This window comes from Poecilia reticulata, chromosome 3, assembly GCF_904066995.2.
Source record: "Poecilia reticulata chromosome 3, P_reticulata-male-v2, whole genome shotgun sequence".
NCBI lineage: Eukaryota > Metazoa > Chordata > Actinopteri > Cyprinodontiformes > Poeciliidae > Poecilia > Poecilia reticulata.
The window spans coordinates 26,142,895-26,163,937 of NC_088832.1; the positions used below are offsets into that span (position 1 = coordinate 26,142,895).

Here is a 21,043-nt window from a genome sequence, read left to right on the forward strand (position 1 = left end):
ACAAACCAGAAACCGCTTTGAGACCAGATTCCCCTTACTGCAGTTCGGTTACTTACCAATTGGGGGCAGCAAAACCCCAGCGGCGCCATCTCGGCCTTGAAATAAAAAAGAGAAGAATCTGTGCTGTGACGCAGGCTTGTTTACGACAGATGATTGTTGCTAACCTGGAGCTTCTTGTTTGGATGTTTAGCTCTTCCAGGGCTCACAGGTTTCTTCCGATAGATGACGAGACGATGTAGGCAGATACAGTGTCTTACAATGGTCTCCTGCTACTAAGGTAAATAAATTTTGTTTTAAACTTTGTGTTTTGCTAGTAACCAATTAGCAAAGTGGCTATTGCAGGTCACAGTTCTTGACTTGTTTATGCTGAAAAAGGGAAACAGCGGACACGTCCTGCATGCATCATTGACTTTAACCTTTTGTTGCTCTTTCTAGCCTTATAGATACTGGTGACTCTTACTCAAAACGACTACAAACATAAAATACTGTCTGGCTACATTACTGCATGCAACTGTCGTTTTGTGGTTTTACTTTCTCTCTTTTCAATGAAAGGGTCTCACAAGAGTAATGTAGGTGCCTCTCAGCGAATTTGAGTAGCATCTAAAATTGCTTTTATTTCAGCATTTCATTTCAAAATGAAAATATTTTTATTTGAATTTGTTGCACAGATAGGGAGATTTTAAGCGGAGTTTTTTGTTGTGCTGATATAATGTGAAAACTGAACCTATTTTTCCTATTTTAATATTATCAGATACACCTTCCTAAAAGTTGTTTTTTGTTCATACTAGTCCAGAAAATATTTTCCATGAAGTTTCACCGTAGTTTGCTGGAATTCCGAAGCCTTATAAATAACTCTACACCCCCTTCGAAGCCTATAGATCTGGCCATAGTGTGCTGTATTTATATAACATTATATAATTAATCAGTATTTTGTATGGGTTTCATATTTTTTGCATTAAATTAACTTGTTGAAGAGATTCTAGTTGATTGAGATGAACCTGTCACGTTTGTTGACTTTCAGGAAACAGTGATGCCATAGGAGATTCAGGCGTTGCCAAGTGTCCTTGATCCAGGAGGGGAGAGCTTTCCTGAGAAATGGCAACTGAACTCCACGAGACTATTTTCATGGCCAAGCAGGAGCGCCACAAAAACCTGTTCCTGAACTACAAAAACCTGAACATTTTTCCCGTAGAGCTGCTAAAAGATGAAGGACTACAGTTTCTGGAGAGATTGTACATGAAGAGAAACTCGCTGACTACACTGGTATCCTCACAGCAACATCATTTGTGATTTAAAAAAAAAAAAAAAAAAGCACTCATGTATGACTGACGTTTTGTTCCTGTGATATCACTTATAATTTCTGCTTTTGTCCTGTTTTTTTCATCAGCCTGATAATCTTGCTCAGAAGCTCCCAAATCTTATAGAATTGTAAGTGCTTTTGTAAGTTTCTCAGATATCTTTGTTGTATTTAAATGTTGAATTTAAATCACGTTTTGTCTTTTGATTCAAGGTACCTGCACTCAAACAACATTGTCATTATTCCTGAAGGTAGGACCGCAGTAAGACCAGGCAATTGTGCCATTATTTCAAAGAAATTAGATGTAACTGCTAACTAACCTTTTGATTTCCAGCTATTGGAAATCTGGCACGACTGCAGTCACTGGACCTGAGCAATAACGCCCTCCAGATGCTCTGCCCAGAGATTGGCCGCCTGAGGTCTCTGCGACACCTGAGACTGTCCAATAATCAACTCAAATGCCTTCCACCAGGTAAATATTACTCCAGTTTTAAATTTACAAACAAAATATGAATTTAAAATACAATATTATTCTATTAACTGAACTAAAAATGTAGGGGAATTTTATGGTCTGAATGTTTATACCACAAAAATGGAAAGTAGTGAGAGCAACATAGTCCAACAATAGGTGTATTTGTTGTGCCATTCTGTGTTTTATACACAACCCAGTCAACAAAAGATTAGGAACGTTCTGTTTCAGGCTGATTACATTTTTTTTTTTTTACACGGAGAGGTGAAGACTGGAAGAAGTTGCACTTGCAGGATATTTTGAATCCACTCTTTATTCAAGAACTGTTTGTAAATGATATCAAGATACTTTACTGTTGTACATCATCATAGCACTCACTTTTTTTCTTGACAAATTAGTAAGTATTTGTTTCAACCAATCAGAAGAATTCCTAAGAAAAAAAAAACTTTGAACCAGTTTTCTCTTGTCCACCTTTGAACTTTTTGTAGGATTAAGTTTTGGGTCTTGATGTTTTGTTTAGACATTCATCATGGCCTTCTCGCTGCCATTCTTGGTATGATTCTGTTGTCTGTAAGGTTCTGTTTCACCTTGTATTCATGTGCATTCACACTCTCCTTCCGCCAATGTTGAGAAAACATACTTATGGGAAATTCATAGTAATTTGTGTAAGTTCAAATCTTTTGGGCACATCTGTGCTGTTGTATACCATGTGCTTGTCTACCACATGGGTGTAAAACCTCAGTTTGCCAGCAGATGGCGTCTGAGCTCTTCAGCCAAACTGTAGAATGAAGTTGTCCAGCACCCATGACCTCATGTTTTCTCATAATATTAATCTTCAGCAGTTACTGTATACTCTCACAAATTACATATGGCTATTTTTGGCCTCAAGAGATTTTTAGTACAGTCTTTATTTTTAAAGTGTACATTGTTTTAAATTTTAAAGTCCCAAATAACCACTCTGTCCTCCTAATATTGATCCTTCCGCAGCTAATATTTGTTATTTTTCGCTCAGAGATTGGTGATCTGCAGGACCTGGAGACCCTCGACTTGGCTATGAACCAGCTGATGTCTCTTCCAGACCGCCTGCACCGCTGCCTCTCCCTGCAGAACCTCACAGTGGACCACAACCTTCTGAGTCATGTCCCCCGCCAGCTCTGCTGGCTGCACCGCCTCAACCAGCTCTCCATGGCGGCCAATCGCCTGACCTTCCTACCACTCGGTCAGTATGGTGATGTGTCTGCGATCGACTGCAGCGATCTTGGATATCATGAGCGACGCATCGTTCATCGTCTGCCTGTTTTACAGATCTGGGCAGATCCCGAGAGCTGCAGTTTGTGTTTGTCGATAACAACGTGGATCTGAAAGGCCTTCCCTCCTACCTGTACAACAAGGTCATCGGCTGCAGCGGGTAACATCCTTAACACTGACAGCAGTTATTTCAGAAGAGTATTTCAAATGGGTGCAGACGGCTTACTTGGATAACGGTTAATATCACTAAGCTGAAGTGAAATAACAAAAAAACTCTGACATTAGAGCAATTTTGATGCATATGAGAGGGCTTAGTGTGACACCATCGGCTGACAAGCAAAAATATCAATGAGTGCTTGTGGAGAAATTGAGTTTTCACTTGAGCGCAGCCTTTTTTATCTGAAAGGGGGGGAAAAAAAACATCTACACATCTTTCTCTCATATTTCGAAGTATAAACTTCTAAGCCAGTGATGTTAAATTTCTGGTGTTTAATACAGCGCAAACCTCCCAAACACATGCATATCAAATGTGCAGAGTCTGCACTTTTTGGCATGTTGTAATGGTAATTATCACTTCAAGCTCCCTCTAGTACAGCGGTGTGTGTGCAGGTGTGGCTTATCCTCTCAAGCTCTGGAGGGGGGCAGCATGGGTGAGGTACTGACTGAGGCCCTGGTGGGGCTGCCAGCTGAAGTGAAGGTGATTGGGTCGCAGTCGGATAACGTGGTTCCGCTGGAAGAGCTGGCTATGAGGACTATGCATCGCATCTACCATCACCGCCCAGCAGGTGGGGGCCGGCTGTTACTAGCCTTTATGGTTTCTGCAGCCTCTGAAAAATCATTGCTGTTTAAATTGATCCCAGATTTGGAAAAGTGTTGGGCAGCAGCAGCATGACCTAAAATAATATATAAAACACAGGAAAATAAGACAAATTCCAATACAATAAAGTGAAGAAATATTATGTTAAAATATTTATACAAGTGTTCAAGCCATTGATCCCCAGCTAGACAAATTTGTTTATAAATAAAATAATTGACTGTCCGTTGCCTCGTTTGAATCCGTCTCATGTCGTGTTTTCAGGCCTGAACTTGCTGCCTCCCATCATCCTCCCAAAGAGCCTGCTGGACCTGCTGCAGTTCCCTCTGGGTCACTGTCACCGTTGCAGCCAAGCCATGTTCACCATCATCTATCCCAAGCTTTTCCCTCTGCGTGACACGGCGTTGGCCGGAGTCCACCGCAGGTCAGAACAAACGTCTCCTTCCTTCTTTTTCTGTCCCGGTACTGTCCCCGTCTTATCTTCGGGATAAATGTTTTCAATTGAACTCGCTTCTTGTCTGCATTTCCGCCCCTTCCTCTGCAGAACAACTGTGAGTTTTGTGGCCTACTGCTGCTCCAGTCGCTGCCTCCGGACCTTTGATCTGCAGGGGTGACATCACTTCCGTTCTTTGCGATCCGTCGGCGCTCATGAAGGTGACGGATGATGATATCCTGTCATTTGTGATGGGGCGCTGAGCATCGGAGGCGTCCTGTGCAGGAACTCTGTTCATCATTATGACAAAAAGAACCAATCAGAAACTCTTGCCTTGTGACCGACAGACATGCTGCTCCTCGGGTGACACTACAGCTCTTTGAACAAAGACTCGAAGCGCTCATGATGTTCTTATATCTAACCCCCGAAAAGTAGAATATTCTTGTGTGTCTGTGGTTGAGGACGGATCAGTGTGCTCCATCACTAATCAGGTTGGATCTGAGGTAACCACAACACCCCCCACCGCCCCCACCCCACTCACATCGGAGCACTTTTTAGAGCAAACACTTGGATTTTTGTGAAAGTTTTGAGTCATTTTTCACAAAGTTTCCTGTAGCAGGCACATTTATTTCTTTATGAAGTATAACCAAATGCTGTGTGTTCTCAAGAATATTTGAAGGTTGTTATTTAAATTTATGTTTGACGTGTAATTTTAAAACGGCGAGTATAAGGCTTTGTTCAGTTACCCAACAGAAAGAAGGCAAATACTCAGGTCTCAGTGCAGACGTTGTGTATCCAATGATACGGTGCAATGTTACATTCATACTCAAAATTATGGTGTCCAAAAAAAAAGCCAGCTAAAGTTACAAGACCAAACTGTTCCCTTTAAATGTTTTTTTTCTTCCCACTGGTTCTTCATTTGTTGCACAAGTTGCAGGATTTCTTATGGCTTTCTTTGTTGCATCAAGTTTTTACAAGTTATCATCTTCCTCCCACCATCTAAAACATTAAGATATCTCATTTTGACAAAACTTACATGAACCAGAAAGCTAACACAAAATGCAAAAAATAAAATAATAAATAAAACGCAATGCTAATTATTTCTACTCCACACACATTTTAAATTCAATTTTTGGTGAAAACTGTGTGACTGGCTGCACTGACGCTTGGATGTTGTAAAGTTCATATCTGTTGTTTGTTTTGGCAGTAAATATTGTCTGATCTTTGACTTCGAGTGAATTTGACTCAGTTATTTGATCTGAGGTGAGAATTTACATTTCAGCCTCGTAGAGACGCTCAACTCTTTCCACGTCTTCCTGCTTAGTTCGAGCAAACGCTCAAGAGGGAGACACACAGCAGCTCCAACTACAGTGACAGCTGCGTGTATTGATTCATAGCGGCTTAATATGTGTGCACACCACACTTTCCAAGAAAGAAATACACACAGGCTCATGGTTGTAATGTGAAAAAAATTCAAGAGGCATGCTTAGTTTCACATGGCACTGCAGCAGCAGGTTTGAAGCCAACGGCAGTGTCTAAGCTGCAGATCTAGCTAACACTTGGAGTCCCGTGCAGTTGTTTGTGTCAGTGGGTCAGGAGAGGAAAGCTGATTGTCTTCCTATCATTTAGGATAAAATCCCAAAAGAGATTCTGTTAAAAAAAAAAAAAAAACATCTAAGAAGGGCCAGATCCAGGATTACCAGGAAAGCTTTTCTTAATATTAAAATAATTCCTCATTTTTGACACCAAAAATATTTCCAGGTCAGTGGGCTCTGCTGCTCCTTAGATGGCAAACCCTCCAAAAACACAACGGCATGTGCTGCTGTGAAGCTAGAAGAAGTGCCTCCATCACCTGGAACAACGGCGTGTGTTGTTCCAGGTGACTCTCTGGTCTGTAGTCCGACTCTCTGACCTCCCTCACCACGTCTCGGCTGGTTGCACATTTGCATTAACACGCATTCACCCTGCATTCTTGTGTGAGACTTCAGCGAATGCACAATTTGCTGGCAATGTACCCAAATAAAATAGTGATATATGGTATGTTCTTTCCATAATGAACACACAGACAGGTCATTCAGCAAGGAGAAAGGAAAATCACCTAAAGCTGTAAATAATTTTAGAAACTTGAACATTCATCCCAGGTTAGCAAGTTGGTTGATCCCATGCTGGTTAATCTTCCAAATGATGAAACTAATTATTCAAGCTCTTTCCACTTATCTGGTGAAGGGAAAATGCAGACACTAAGTCTTTTCTGATCATTTCCCTTGTTCTCTTTACAACATTTCTCCAGCACTTAGAAATAGAACCTGTTTCTCCGTTGCCACAAGTGTTTCTCTGGACCTTCCACAATAGCTCTTAGAATTTCTGATAATAAATATTATAGGTATTATTTTTTTTTGGCTAAAAAATAATAAATGCATAAATAAAATTGGGTTCTTTATAGATTAGCAACTAAATTCCTGCTGAATCTTGTAAAGATTTGTGGCTCTAAACATTTTATTTTATTTTTTTGGGGGGCAAAAATGGCTCTTTGGATTGTAAAGGTTGCAGACCCCTGATCAAGCAGCAGGAGAAATTTGATCTGATTTTATCTTTGTTTTGCTTTGGAACAGAATGTGCAGTGTTTAGTGCATATCTGTACACAGAAACAAAGTAGGAGTATTGACCTAAACATAATGATCCTAAAACAAATATTTTTTAATATATATAAATGTTGTATGTGGACAATTAGTCTTCAGCTGTTTTGGAGTGTGTTTATAAGTTAATCCTCTATATGGCACACCAAAAGTTAGTTTAAGCTTGAAGATTGCTTTTGTTGTCGGTGTGTGCACTGTGCTGTGCATGAATGTGCCCAGGACCAAAGGACACAAATCAGTCTTCATTTAATCAATGACAATTAAGTGAGATTCATTGTGCTCATCACTTGGGAGGGATCTCTTTTAATGGGTTTCTTCATGGGGCCGTTAACTTCAAGAAGACAAGGCTAATCCATCACGGGCAAAAAACAGATTGGCTCAACTAACTGGATCTCCTGAGGAGGACGGTGACGGTGACAGAGGTAAGTGGAGGGATGGTGGGGTGGGGGAACGTCCTGCAGCAGTGATGAAAAGCCATTGTTTAAAGTCATCACACTGAAAAGTCCAATTGATTTTGGCAGCAAATGGATCTCAGACCTTATTTCTGTATCGCCATTTCCTTTCTCTTGCAATAACTTCCCCAGTCTTTTTATTTACAGGCATTCTGACCAGGCAGTTCAAGCTGCTCAAATTTTTTTTTATTTAATTTTTAATTTTTATAATTTTTTCATCTAGGACCCACTGTGATAAATGTGGACCAGATGATGCTGTTGCTTTGGAAGATTTATGCTCAGTTTTTACCTACAGTATCCCAAAATAACATTTATTTGACCTCCCAGTGGAGTTCAAATAAGTTTTTTATTTATTTAGTTATTTATTTATTTATTTATTTGTTACTGGTGCTATTCATATGAATTTATCAAGCAGTATATTTATTACATCACATTACCGTACCCTGGTGTTAGGTGGAAGCATTATGTGGAACAATAAAGTAGGTCCACTTGATCTGCATCATAAAGACGAAGATCTAGGCTGGACACATAGAAACTGATCACAATCTAATATTCTTATCATAAAAAAATTTGACTATCATATTCGGCAACCAGCTTTTTGTTATATAATATTACAATAACAAATAACAATTCCACACTGAATTTGGTAATGAATGAGCAACTTTTACCATTATGATCATTATAGGGAAACAAATTAAATCTTGAACAATTGGCTTAGAGAAAGGAATTTAAACTTTTTTTTTCTTTCAGAAACCAGGAATCTAAATCTACTTATCTACTTTAAAATGTGATCTTTTCCAGCTCCAAAAAACAAGTCGCATAATTATCAGGATGAAGGTAGAGGTAGTTTAAACCTCCACAAAGAATCCCGTGACATGCTATAAAAGACAAAATGTAATTAAATGATGTATAAAAATGTAAGATTGCTTTTTTTTTACTGTGCACATGTAATGTTCACTAATCTCGTATAATGTGGGGGCTGCTGGAAGCCTTCTGTGCTGTCTAAAGCCCAGAAAAAGATGGCAGCACCCCATCTTAAAACAGTGTTCTCGTCTGCTTGCTCCTCTGTGTGTCACTTGGATGCTATTTAAAATTCATGAATCTGATCGTACGAAGTCAAGGGCCCAAAGGGAAAACAGCTGTGCACACCCATCTCAGAAGGACAGGGAGGACCGTCCAGGTTCATGTTTATGGAAATGCAGACACAAGCTGCTGTAAAAAATCAGCAGACATTAGCATGTTTCAACTTGCACATGAAAAGAGATGCAGCGAGATCATTGGATTGTCTGCATGTTAGCGCCTCTCTTCAAATAGAAATCTTGTTGCTCTGGACGTGATGGTGGTTAAGTGTTTTTGCAGCTCTTGCACCGAGTTTAAAAATGCACTGTGATGTTCTGAGTTGGAGTGAAAGAAAGCGAACAGATGGCAGAAAATGTCCAAACTACTCCCCTTTCGAATGCACTCAGTACCTGTGTGCTGAGAGTGAAATGCTGGAGTGCATATGTTTTCAGAAGGCTTGAGTTCAGACAAAGAGAAAGAAGGTCAAGGGTGTCAGAGGTGTGTGTGGAGAAACAAAGCACTGGAGAAAACTGAAAACATCGCAGCCACTTGTCACTTCAACACTGAATCTTAAAGCAGAGCAGCTTCTGCATGTTTCCTTTTAAAATTCCCCTTGTTTAGATTTAACTCTTTTTGTTGAAAATCAGCGCACATATTTTTTTATTTTTAACTCAGTGTGTTTAAATCCTCCTGAAATTTGTCTACTGACCCATCAGATTTAAGATAATATACAAACATATCCAGTTTGCGTCCTGATCCTGTTTATAAATGACAGAGGAGAATCTGTTCACAGGAGGTAGAAAGAAAACATGGCTTTGAGTTGGGCTGAGATGCCCTACCTTTTATCCGCTGCCTCTGACGTCAGAGGGCGCGGCCATTTTGTGGGCAAATACGATTCAGGGAAGCAGGAAATTAGAAGTCCGGCTCTTCAGATTAAAAGTCTATTGTTAATTAAGAAAGCGTAATTTTGCTGCGAGTATTAAAGTAGCATACATGTTCTTTCATAGGCATGATCGTATACTAAAAACAAAAATAATGTATAATATTTGCATTTATTATGTTTTAGTATTTTTATTTTTATTTTTATTTTGATGTGTTTCTAATTTAATTTACATTTTCTAAATCATATAATATAGCATCTACCATCACTATTAGTACTATTACAAATTATGAAACAAACATAAACAACAACAAGAACAAAACAAAACAGCTCCATTAGAAATATCAAACTCAATTTTGAAGTACCTATTAAAAGTATTCATACCAGCTCCTCCTCATTTCCGAAAAAAAGTCTTATCACAACATTTAGATTTTAGGTGACAGAAGAACGCAAAGTAGTGCCCAATTGTGAAGAGGAAGAAGCCTGCAAGATCATTTCCTTTCCTGTCACTAAAAGTTTGAAAAGAATTCTGTACAATTTTATTCAACTCTACAGACGCAATGCTTTGTTAAATATTGAATCTGTAAATCAAACATCCTTTGATTTGAACAATTTCATTTCAACTCTAGTTGTATCTTTACGACCATTGTACTGCTGGAAAGTAACTCCACCTCCTCTTAAAATCCCAGTTTTTACTCGTGACTCCCGTGCTGGTTTTATTTCGCAAAGGCTAAACCGGAAGCTAATATAAATCCGCCAGGCGTAGCGCGGTGGTTAGGGAGGGGGGAGGGCAGTGTGTTTCCACCGAGGTTAGTCCTTTAAACCGAGCTTTGGAGCGAACAGACATTTTCATCCCGTCCACACTCACAGCAAAACAACAAGGGAAAGACGAGAGAAAGAAAGTTAAGCAGGTAAGTTTGACTCCGTCCTTTTCCCCCCTCTTAATTTTGACATTTAAATATAACCGCACCGATAAAAGTTTAAAAAAGTATTCATAGATGCGCGCTTCATAAGTTCGCCAGTAGCTGCTTGTTTATCAGAAGGATATGTGAATTTCTGTGACAATCTTTTTCGTGAGTAGTGCCGCTTTTTAAGATCTCTCCGAGATTTCCTTTTTTTTTTTTCTTTTCTTTTTCTTTTTTCTTTTTACAGAAATCTGATTTAGCGACACCCTAAAGGACAAATTATGATATCGCTCCTTAACTGTCGTGGATCTTTTTACTTAATCCCACTTTCTGTGTGAAATTCATTGGGAACTGCCTGTCTGTTGCGAGGATTGTACGTGTAGAGGTGGGGAAAGTGGATCTGGTTCAGCACCCTGGACAGCTCCGAAGTGCTCAGCTGGACTACAGGCTGCGCTGACGCTCCACAGTTACAGTCAGAAAACACGTACAGAGGTACTTCACCTATGAGGTTTCCTCGAGTTAATGAAGAAAATCAATAGCCCTCTAATTTCTGGTGTAAATCATGAAAGAAAAACAATATATCAGTTAAAAAAAATTGCCATAAGATAGCGAGTTGTCGCCTGACATGTACCTTAATTACATGTTTTCAGCTGTTTTCAAAGGTTGCGTCATGAATGAGAAAGAGGTGTTGGGGAAATGTTGTTATTTCACAAAGATTTGTCAGTTTTGTCAGATTTAGATTAAAACCGGGCAATAATTATATGTCAGCATGTGCAACATGCATTCACAAAGGTCTTTCTTCGTTGCTGTGTTTGTTCGGTTATCAGGTTTCAGCTGCTATGCGTTAAAACCCTGTTTGCCATCAAGTGCCATTTGGCCACTTGGATGAAGTTTCACTGTTTGTCACCACATCTGATTCAGATCTCATGGAGAGTGGTGAGGACAAAAGAAAGAAAAAAAAAATCTGATGAAAATATGGGCTAATCGCAGTCAATGGCATCAATAGTCACAAGTATTAGGTAAACCGATGTCATGTTTTACCTAATGCCATGCAACACACCAAATAATTGTGAATAATTAGCAGGATGTGCCTTTGATTTATTATTTATTTCTACAACATTTACTGAGAATGTATGATATACAATTGACACTATTCTTTTCCTGTGTTGTGGTGGTGAAAAGTGTGATGTATGCCGATGTCACTTTATTTTTAAAGCAATCTTTTTGATGATAGAGATTGGTTCAATTCCAATCCATTCAAAGAGTCAGATTCAAGTTGCTGAGTAAGCATGTTGTGAACAATAGAAATGAAAAACTTTCTTTTTCCAGTAATAAACCTTCAGTGGCTGACAGAAGAAAATGCCGCACTTCTCCAAGAACATTTTTATGGGGCAAAAAATATGGATTTAGTGACATCAGTATCTCCTGAGCCTCATCCAGGGTGGAAACGGCTAATCAGAGAACTGCTGAATTAGAATAGTACATTTTGATTTATCCAGAAAAACCCCAAAGCAGAACATTTCTTCTTCTACGGAGCTTTGATCAAGGTTGGAAAAAGTAGAAGAAGCAAAACTGAAGCAGTGAATTAAGCAACATGATTCGCTAACTTATCATGGACAACAACTTTCTCTGAACATGGATTCACCAGAGCTTCAGATCATCTTCAGCTGTAAGCAAGAACATCACAGCTTTCCCTGGTTTGTTCCTGTTTCTTTCTAATGAAGACATGCGGTAGAAAGTTATCATCTTTGAAGCTGTGAAGTTATACAAGCACAGAGTTATGCTCTGCCTCACTCAGATAAATGCTGCCAATAGTTGTCCAGAACAACTTTAAACTTTTACTACTAAAAACAGCATGCCGGCCATCCCCGCTTCCTGTTCTGCGTCTGGACTCGTGGTAATGTCAGTGAGGATGTAAGGCTCAGGCTGAGTGTTAAGCAGGTCAGCTGCGTATTCTGTCTTCGTTTGGCAGCCTGGTGATGTTTGTAGCCAGGAGTAAACAAGTAGATATTTCAATTAGGACAGGAAATGAACACCCACACACAGAGTAAAGAAGGAGTCTGACTTACAACCAACAGAACCGTAACACTGATCAACACTTCTCAGCTACATTAACATACCAAAATAAATCAGTTTCATAATATATAGAGAAAAAGAACCAGTCTGTAAGATGTTTGCTTTACTAATCCATTGAAAAATCTACATCACATAAAAGAAGTAAAGACGATTGACGGTTGAATTTCTGAGAACAAACTTGAATTTTTGCTCTGGGATTCTGTCACCTTCTGACACAAAGAAAGATATTTTGCTAAAGGAAGTTACCAAATGACCCAGAGAACGTAGTAAACCATTTGATGTTAATGAAAGTATTAATTGTAACCAAATAAGACTGGGTGATCAGTCCTCCTCTGGCCCAGTGAGACTGAGCCTCCAGAGAAGGAGGACTTCAGGAAACGTGAGCTAAATCATGTTACACCTGAGGAAACGTGGATTCCGTTAATAGACTAGAGAAAGACAAAAAAATGTAATCAAATCCTCATTGTAGATAAAATACAATCTCATAGCTGGAGTTATTTTTGGACAGAAAGTTAGAAGCATGGAATTATCCAGGATTTAAACAAGTCATCAAAAACTTTACGTTATGATTAACTGTGTATTCTGAGTTAGCAAAACAACATAACTTACAAAATCGTTCATATTTTTGGAGATTTAGTAAGACTGGTTTTAAAAGGTCCAGTAAGAACATTTTGAAGAGAGCCAAAGGAAAACAGTCATTGTAGGCGACACATGCAGTTTGACCTGCTCTGTGCACCGCAGAATATTTTCAATTGGATTGTTTCAAGGAGAAGCTGTAGCTTTTCATCGTATTCTTTCAATTTGAAATGTTGTGACAAAGAAGAAACCAGGCTGCGCATAAAACTGGCTTCCTGGTGGGAAAATTGTACCTGCTGTCATCACACTTAAGAACCCCTTTACTGTCACCTCTTCCTCTTCTTCCTCTTCCTCCTCCGTCACTCCACCAGAAAAAAAAGGTGAGAAATTACCACCAGGCTCCAGTCCAGTACTGCTACATCTGTTAAAAATAAGCATTATGCACACAAGGACGTGTTCTCCTGGCACCTCGGTGGATTGATCACATTTCCGTGTTGCTCACCTGTGAGGTTCGAACATTTAAAGCTCACATTTGCAATGGTTGCAATGGATGGCCCAGTTTTTGTCAGAATAAATTTGCCAATCATTCGTCACACTTTTGTTTTATAATTTGAGACTTTCTTTTTCATATTTAAATGTCACGACACAGTGTTACACACTGACCTTTGTTTTTGCACCTTTTTAACTCTGTGTTGACATGTCTGTGCGTTTGGTTGCTTGGACATTATTGCAGTTCTTCTCAATTGATCCTAAGCGTCAAAAGGCAACACTGTGAAAAATGCTTCTCACAATATTTGAGTGCTTCATGTGTCAGGGAGTAAAATTCATACATTTGTTGAACATGAGGGATCCACACAATGCCCTGTGGTGAAAAGCCCTGCATGTTCTTCCATTTTCTTTCATTTCACACCTCTTGTCCTCTGCGAGCTGAAGTGGCAGCTCTGTTCAGAGCTTTTTCTCTGTATCACCAACCCTTCTTTCTTTTCACACAAAAACAAACCCTTCCCGCCCCCTTCAATCACACACAACATGTACTCCAACTCTAATGCTCCCTCAGCCTGTAATTTCTAAGTTCCCTGAACTTGTGACATGATCTCCTCTCATTGATCAGGATGAAGCGGCAGAGCCGAAGTAACCCGATTCCTTGCTTTGTGCTGTAGAAATGCTGCTGTGTTACCTTGAAGACAAGGTTATTGACTTCAGGGCAAGAAAAACAAGCAAATAATTCCCATTTAGGAAGAATGTATTAACCTGTTTTAGACAGAGATATGTTTATCATGAGAGAATCAATGTTTTTAATGCATACGTTTGTGCTGATTTATGTGCATATTCAATATTTTTCAATAAATAGTGTAAAAAAAAGTATTCTGCTTTTTACAATAATTTTTTTTAATCAAAGTTAGTTGCTTCAGATGATCAAATAAATCTTAATATTAGATAAGAATAAACTTAACAAATACAAAAAGCAGTTATTACATTATAATTTCATAAACTGGGGGAACTAACCAACTTTCATCCCATTACATCCATCATACAATTCTGAGTAAAAGAACATTGTATTAACACTCAAACATGGTGGTACACACACAAACACACACATACAGACATTTGGGGCTTTTTTTGTCACCTTCTGACCCGATAACTTGTCATAATTGATGAAATCATGAATTTTTGTAATAAAACAACTGTAATGTTTTGGAGTGGCCTTGTCAAAATTCAGTTCTAAATGTTTAACACTGGAAAGCCGGGCAATGTTTCTGCAAAAATTAGTGTCTCAAATTCCTCCATGGTGCTCTAAGACTGTTTTTGCCAATTACTGTAAAAGCCAGATGACAATTTGGCAAGTTTAAGCAGAAGTTAATTAGTTTTTTCATGCAGAGTCAGGTTGATTTGGACACCTTCTTCCACCCACATAAGAGAAACTTCTCATCTTTTGGCCAAACTTAATTTATAACCGATTCGGAAAACGGCAAACATTGAACAAATGCACAGAACACAGAACAAAAACGTTACTGAAATGTGTTTTGTCATCTGAAACATTTAATTGGCGCCAAGAGTCACTTTTTCATTGCTCTGCCTCTCCCTTTCAAAAGACTGTGCATGCAGATATGCATAATTGACAACCATGTAAAGAGCAGCATGTTGACAGGTGTCATCTTGAATGTGTGCATGCTACAGCAGAGAGCTGCAGGTCTGTTTGTGATTGAGCTAAAGTGACCAAGAGATGGTTATGAAAAGGGAAAAATGTTTGATAGAAAGTGAGAAGAGACTAAGAGAAAGAGTAGTTCATGGGTTATGCAAGTATTTTCATGCTTGTGTGTGTATTCTGTGTGACGACAGATTAATCCAGTGGGTTTTATCCTCTGTGAATGGGACAGTGGGACTTTGCCGTGATTATCCCTGCAGGCCTTGAATGATTGCTTTGAATCTCCTGTGCTTTCCACATTATCATGTTTGCCTGCCTGCACACAGTTCCGTCTTTCTGCTTTATAGGTAGCATGCTGACAGACTCACTTTAATTGACCGATCATGAAATTTAAAGACAGAGGCTCTTAGTGGGAGCTATAAATACTTGTTTTTGTCAAAAGATATGATTAACCTTTTGAAAATCAATTAAAGTGTCAGAAGTTAAGGTTTTCATCTGCGTGATCACTCGTCTCTTCAGAACTTTGTTTTCTGCCAGTTTCTTTAATCTGCTCATCTTAACTATTGCCTGTCTGCAGTAGCTTCCCGCCTGTCTCTCTTTTGGATTATATAACGAATAAATGCCGGAAATACAATCTGCTCAAATGAGACAAAACATCGCTGACTGCTGGGAAACTGCTGTCTGTTTTTGTTTTAGGGTCTGTAACAGTATTAAAACTCAAACCTGGTATTTTGGGAGTTTTCATTCAGTGGGAGAACCTGTATGTCTTTGTTGCTGAGTTGTTTTCTAAAACTTGAAAAAGAGAATGTTTTGTTTAATTTTTTTCAAGTTTAAAAAAGAACAACCTGTGCACTCCTGTTTTGGCATGTCTAAAACTAAAATCTTGAGAAGGTTTTTTTTTTTCTTTTTTTTTTTTACTAATGTAAGTCACTCCATATCTCATCTGTAATTTTCCACAGCAGATTTCTCTCTGTGTGTCCCTCCTGCCTCTCCATAGGGAACGCTTTAATTCAGGGAGGCCATATTGTCACAGCAGGCGGTGCAGGCGGCAGGAAATCGCCTTGGTCCTCTCACACTCAAACGTTGTGCTTAACCCGAGTGGAAACCAGGAAGTTTGATTTTTATACAGAGCAGTATTAAAATTAAACACTGCCTATTAAAATAATTGGAAAAAATTATTACATAAAATTTCTACAATTTTTAGAAACATTAGTTTGAGTTTTTTGCAGAGTAATGTCAAAGTGGACAACCGGAAAATGCTTTGAATCTCCTGTGCTTCCCACATTATCATGTTTGCCTGCCTGCACACAGTTCCGTCTTTCTGCTTTATAGGTAGCATGCAGACAGACTCACTTTAATTGACCGGTCATGAAATTTAAAGACAGAGGCTCTTAGTGGCAGCTATAAATACTTGTTTTTGTCAAAAGATATGATTAACCTTTTGAAAATCAATTAAAGTGTCAGAAGTTAAGGTTTTCATCTGCGTGATCACTCGTCTCTTCAGAACTTTGTTTTCTGCCCGTTTCTTTAATCTGCTCATCTTAACTATTGCTTGTCTGCAGTAGCTTCCCGCCTGTCTCTCTTTCCGGTTGCATTGCAACCGGAAAGTCTGCATTTTCCGGTTGCAATGCAAGTGTGAGTTGAGTCTACAAGACGCATGTAGTTTAATAGCTGCTGTTTCAAAACAGTTGTCCTAAAAGACTGAAGCTATCCCTTTTTGAATTTTTCTTGACAATATTCGCAAACAACAAAAATAGCTTTTTTTTTGTAAGCAAGGGAAAAGTGTACATGCCTCTAACTACTCAGCTGACAGGCAGTGTGCAGTAGCAGGTGAAGGAGGTGGAGTAATGCGTTATATGCTGCAATCGCTCCTGGATTTTCTCTAGCATCTCATGAAAAGGATTTTGAACTAGGATGGAAGTGAAATGGATCCAGTAAAATGTTAATCTGTCTGTGCGACGGGATTGTTTTGGACTGATTTGAATATATGTTTCTGGACGTGAATTGTTTTGTCTTTCAAAGGGTTTTGTGACGTCCTTTATGATAACATTTACTGTAAATTGGAGCTGGAGAAATAAACCCAATTTAACTTCATTAAAATACATGAACTATGAAATAAAAAAAGTTTAGAAATTGATACTTTGGTTGACCATGTTTTGAAGGAAATGTGTAAAAGTCGCCTCACTGCTTTAGCTTTTAATATTCCAGAGAGTAAAGATTGATCATGTCAGACTATTTAATGCACTCAAGAATGTTTTATTCATTGCATTCTTACAAATTTAAAAAAAAATTTCTGACCATTTTGCTGTTTTGGTAAATCAGCCTGTTATATGAGTAAACGAAGCTAGTCCAAGCTTTTCTGTCTATACAACTGGAGCTGCATAATATATCATCAGTGAGGCAGAAAGTGGTGGGTGAATGGTCTGAATAGTTTAGCCCTCAGGCTCTCCTCTTGCTCTCTGCCCAGGTCAGATCTTGGTATATTTACAGAGTATAGGTCAGCAGTGTGTTTGCTCTGGGGGTTTGGTTGTTATAATTAGAAAACTGCAACATATAATAACAATTTAACCATAGAAATTTTTTTTATGACCGCTACGTCCCCTCTGTGGGAACCCAACTTGACATTGTAGCAACAACTGTGCAAGAAATCCTGGGATGTGTGTGTGTGTGTGTGTGTGTGTGCTTAAGGATTTTACATGTGTATATGAGGCATGTAAGCCTCTCTAACCTCTCTGATGCTTGGATTAAAACATATATTTTTATAGTATTGAACATGTTGGTGTTGTAACAAAGAGTAAGTGAAGTATGTGAAGTGTGTATGTGAATAGAGACAGTTATTGAGTTATATTCTGTGAACTGGATCTGTTAAATCTGTGTGTGTTTATTTGGTTTGGACAATGCAATCAGTTTGAAGTAGGATTGATTGTGTAACCTACCAGTGGCAATTTTGAAAATATATTATGATGGTAAAAGGAACAACATGTTTATTTTTTATAATTTTTTTTAAAGATCAAAGTTGCTATAAAATAAGCATTTCATAGAAATATCAGATACATGTGGTTGAAATTTTCTCAAAGAGATTGGGATCATCACTAGTTGTTTCTCACAAAGGTATTTAAGAGTTTTTAGTACTCAAAGTGATTTACTGCTGATTATCTAACATGAAAATCTGGGAAATGGTGAAACTGTAAAATGTTGATGTTGGTTTATCTGATGAAAATTCTTCACACTCCATGAACATTTTCAATTTTTTTACATTATAACCATACGGTTTTTTGCTGTTAATCAGGAGAAACCTAAATTAGTGCTTAAAAGTAAAGAGGAGCTTTTAATTTAGGAGACGAAGTACAAGAAATCTCAAGCATTGTTTGTGATAAAACCAATCAAATGTTTCCATGTCATGGATGTCACTTTTCTATTTTTACATTGCATAATCATTATATCAGCATATTTCTTTAACAATTCAGTACAAACCATCATACATACACCATCAGAACAATTTGGAATAAACAAATCACTGTTAATGTTGGCTGAGTTTTACCCAAAGAATAATAAACTAAAAGACTCCCGTGTTGAGTTAAGTTGCTGGTCCCACCCAGTGTCTTTGTGCAGAGGCATTACCCTTCACAGAACCCTTGTTATTAATAGCCTGACATGGTGCGTCTGTGGACAATGTGACTTTCACTTAAGGGAACACAGAGGAGAAGTTAGGAAAAGCTGTCTATTCAATTTTACATTCACAGGTTGTCAGTTTTAATTCGTTACTGTACATTTTCTTTTGCATAACTTATGAGGTAATTGGCGTGCTGTGTGTACAGCAGACCAAAGATTGTTCAAATAAATAACACGGTTGCTTCTCAAAGCTTAAATACTACATTTATGTCCTATTCACTGCTTTTATTTCTCTTCCACAATGTCACAGCAAAGTTGAAGGTTTCCCTTTTTCAGAAAGCCAGTTGCGTTAGTTCACTCTGTGCCATGCAATTGTGCCAGAAATACATTTACATGCAGTTAGACTAAGAAAGCAGTACCAGAAAAAGCAATACTAATTTCAACTCGCGCTGTGCTTTCCGACTCATTTCCCTCTGCACCTGGAAAAGATCTGTAGAAACAGACAAGCATGAAGCAGCTTCCCTAAAAGTCACCAGATTTAGGTTAGCGCCTGTGTAAACCCATGAGAAACATGCAGCCAAACAACTGAAAACCTGACCTGGTTTCCGTGACTGTGAGATTCAGAGCAGCCACACTGTCCTGATGTCCCATTTCCTTCACAAACACTGTTTATCTGGGATGAACACGCTTCCTGATTGATAGCAGCCTTTTCATTGCAGAGGCGAGTCAGTTTTCCATGACAGAATTACATTCTGCTTCAGCTAGGGATAATTAACATGGCTCCTTTCTTCCTTCCAGATCTGCGTCCCTGCCGAGCTGCAGGTAGTGTCAGCTGCAGTTGCAGCTACTCTGTAGATCAATGAGGATAAATATAGCTTGAAAATGCATTTTCGGAGGGTTTACAAAGAAAAGAATTCACAGTCAGCATTTTTTTTTCTCTAGTTATGTTGACGTGTGGAAACACTCTGAACGGTTTATGTTTGAGATAGAGTTCCCATGATCCCAGTTAACAAGGGCCTGGTTGTTTTCAGCCAAACACTGACTCTTAACTGTGCAGAAGGAGCCGGACACGACTGATGTTTGCTTCACACCCGGCTGCAGGCTGCAGACAGCGATGTGAAGTTAGACAGTTGTAACTTTTCTTAAATCAATCAATCAATCAATCAATCAAGTTTTATTTATATAGCACATTTCAGCAGCAAGGCATTTCAAAGTGCTTTACATAATTAAAAGAAAACAGCATGTGACATTGAGTAAAGAGTAAGTTTCAGAAATGTAAAAAATTTAATAATAATAATAACATGCATCAGATAACACTATTTACGTACAAAAATGACTATAATTTATGCATTTCATTATGTCAACTAACTGTAGTAACCCTAATTGCTTTATGGAAAAAGATTTGAAACAATCTGGTTTCAGACGGTGATGCATTTCAGTAAAAAAATCTATTTTTATTGCACCTTTTTTGTAGGCAATAAAATGGAGTTTAAAATAAATAAAACCTTGAATTTAGTACTTAGTTGAGGTTTTATCACGCTCTAGGCCATTTCAATGTACCCTTCAACACACCTATTTAAAGGTAATTGTTTGCTTTGTCTGTTTACATGCTGGTCAACCAGGTTGGCAGACTCAATCTATCCAACCTTTGCTTTGCTTTGAAGAGTCTTCTTACAGATTCTGTGCATAACTAGCTGGAAGTAACAAAGTAGTTGCCTGGCAGAGTCAGACTGACTAATAAAGACAGGTGTAAATAATAATGCATGTGAAAATGAACTCTTTTTACCCAAATTCCCAGGGAGAGACAACAAAACAGCAGACTAAATTTGGAACTGTAGATGAGACTTTAATCTGAAATAAAACTATGATAGAATCGTTCTTTTGGCTACTTGGCTCGCTTCTCTCCTCTATCAATTGTCCTTTTTTTTTTTTTTTTACTGAGGGCTTATACTTTTGTTCTGAAGACTGCTGCCAAACCAGTTAAAAGTTTTTTAGTTCTACAGCTTTTAGGATTAATGCTATTAATATTTCAATCAATAATTCATTGTTGCCCTTTTAGTGTCTCTAGTGTCTCTTTGACTCTATCTGCTGTTGTGCTTGGGTTTGTTGCTCATCCCTGCTCCATATCTGGCCCAGTTTCCAAGAACAAGCCAACACCAGCTGCGTTCAGCCACAAGTGGACTCACTTCTGTTCATATTTGTCAGATAGTGATGAAGAAACAGACTAAGTTAATAGAAAACATTTCAACTCAAGCCTTTCATAATATACAGTAATGCAGGCGACATACTTATAGACCGAAACGGCATGGAAAGCAGATGAAGAGACAAGAAGGCAGGAGATAAAGTCAGGAGAGAGAGAGAAAGAGAGAGAGGGAGGGAAGAGAAAACAGTGGAGACTAAATCCTCTTTCCATGCTGACTTTAATCTCTCCATGGGCTGA

General features: G+C 38.5%; 2 protein-coding genes across 3 annotated transcripts in view; both read left to right on the forward strand.

The window, feature by feature from the left end:
* The first annotated feature begins 109 nt into the window (after positions 1 to 109).
* On the forward strand, positions 110 to 5,489 carry lrrc28 (leucine rich repeat containing 28). Its single transcript, XM_008405499.3, has 10 exons — positions 110 to 277; positions 1,022 to 1,263; positions 1,388 to 1,428; positions 1,511 to 1,548; positions 1,632 to 1,769; positions 2,779 to 2,985; positions 3,072 to 3,174; positions 3,624 to 3,799; positions 4,093 to 4,252; positions 4,373 to 5,489. The coding sequence occupies exons 2-10, from the start codon at positions 1,096 to 1,098 to the stop codon at positions 4,440 to 4,442; spliced, it is 1,101 nt and encodes a 366-aa protein (XP_008403721.1). The 5' UTR covers positions 110 to 277; positions 1,022 to 1,095; the 3' UTR covers positions 4,443 to 5,489.
* Positions 5,490 to 10,066: 4,577 nt separating this feature from the next.
* Positions 10,067 to 21,043, forward strand: part of LOC103462608 (synaptosomal-associated protein 25-A-like) — a 34,062-nt gene continuing 23,085 nt past the window's right edge. For both annotated transcript variants that reach the window (XM_008405501.3, XM_008405500.3), the window contains exon 1: positions 10,067 to 10,199. The gene's annotated coding sequence lies outside the window, so the exon portion shown is untranslated. The remainder of the gene's footprint in view (positions 10,200 to 21,043) is intronic.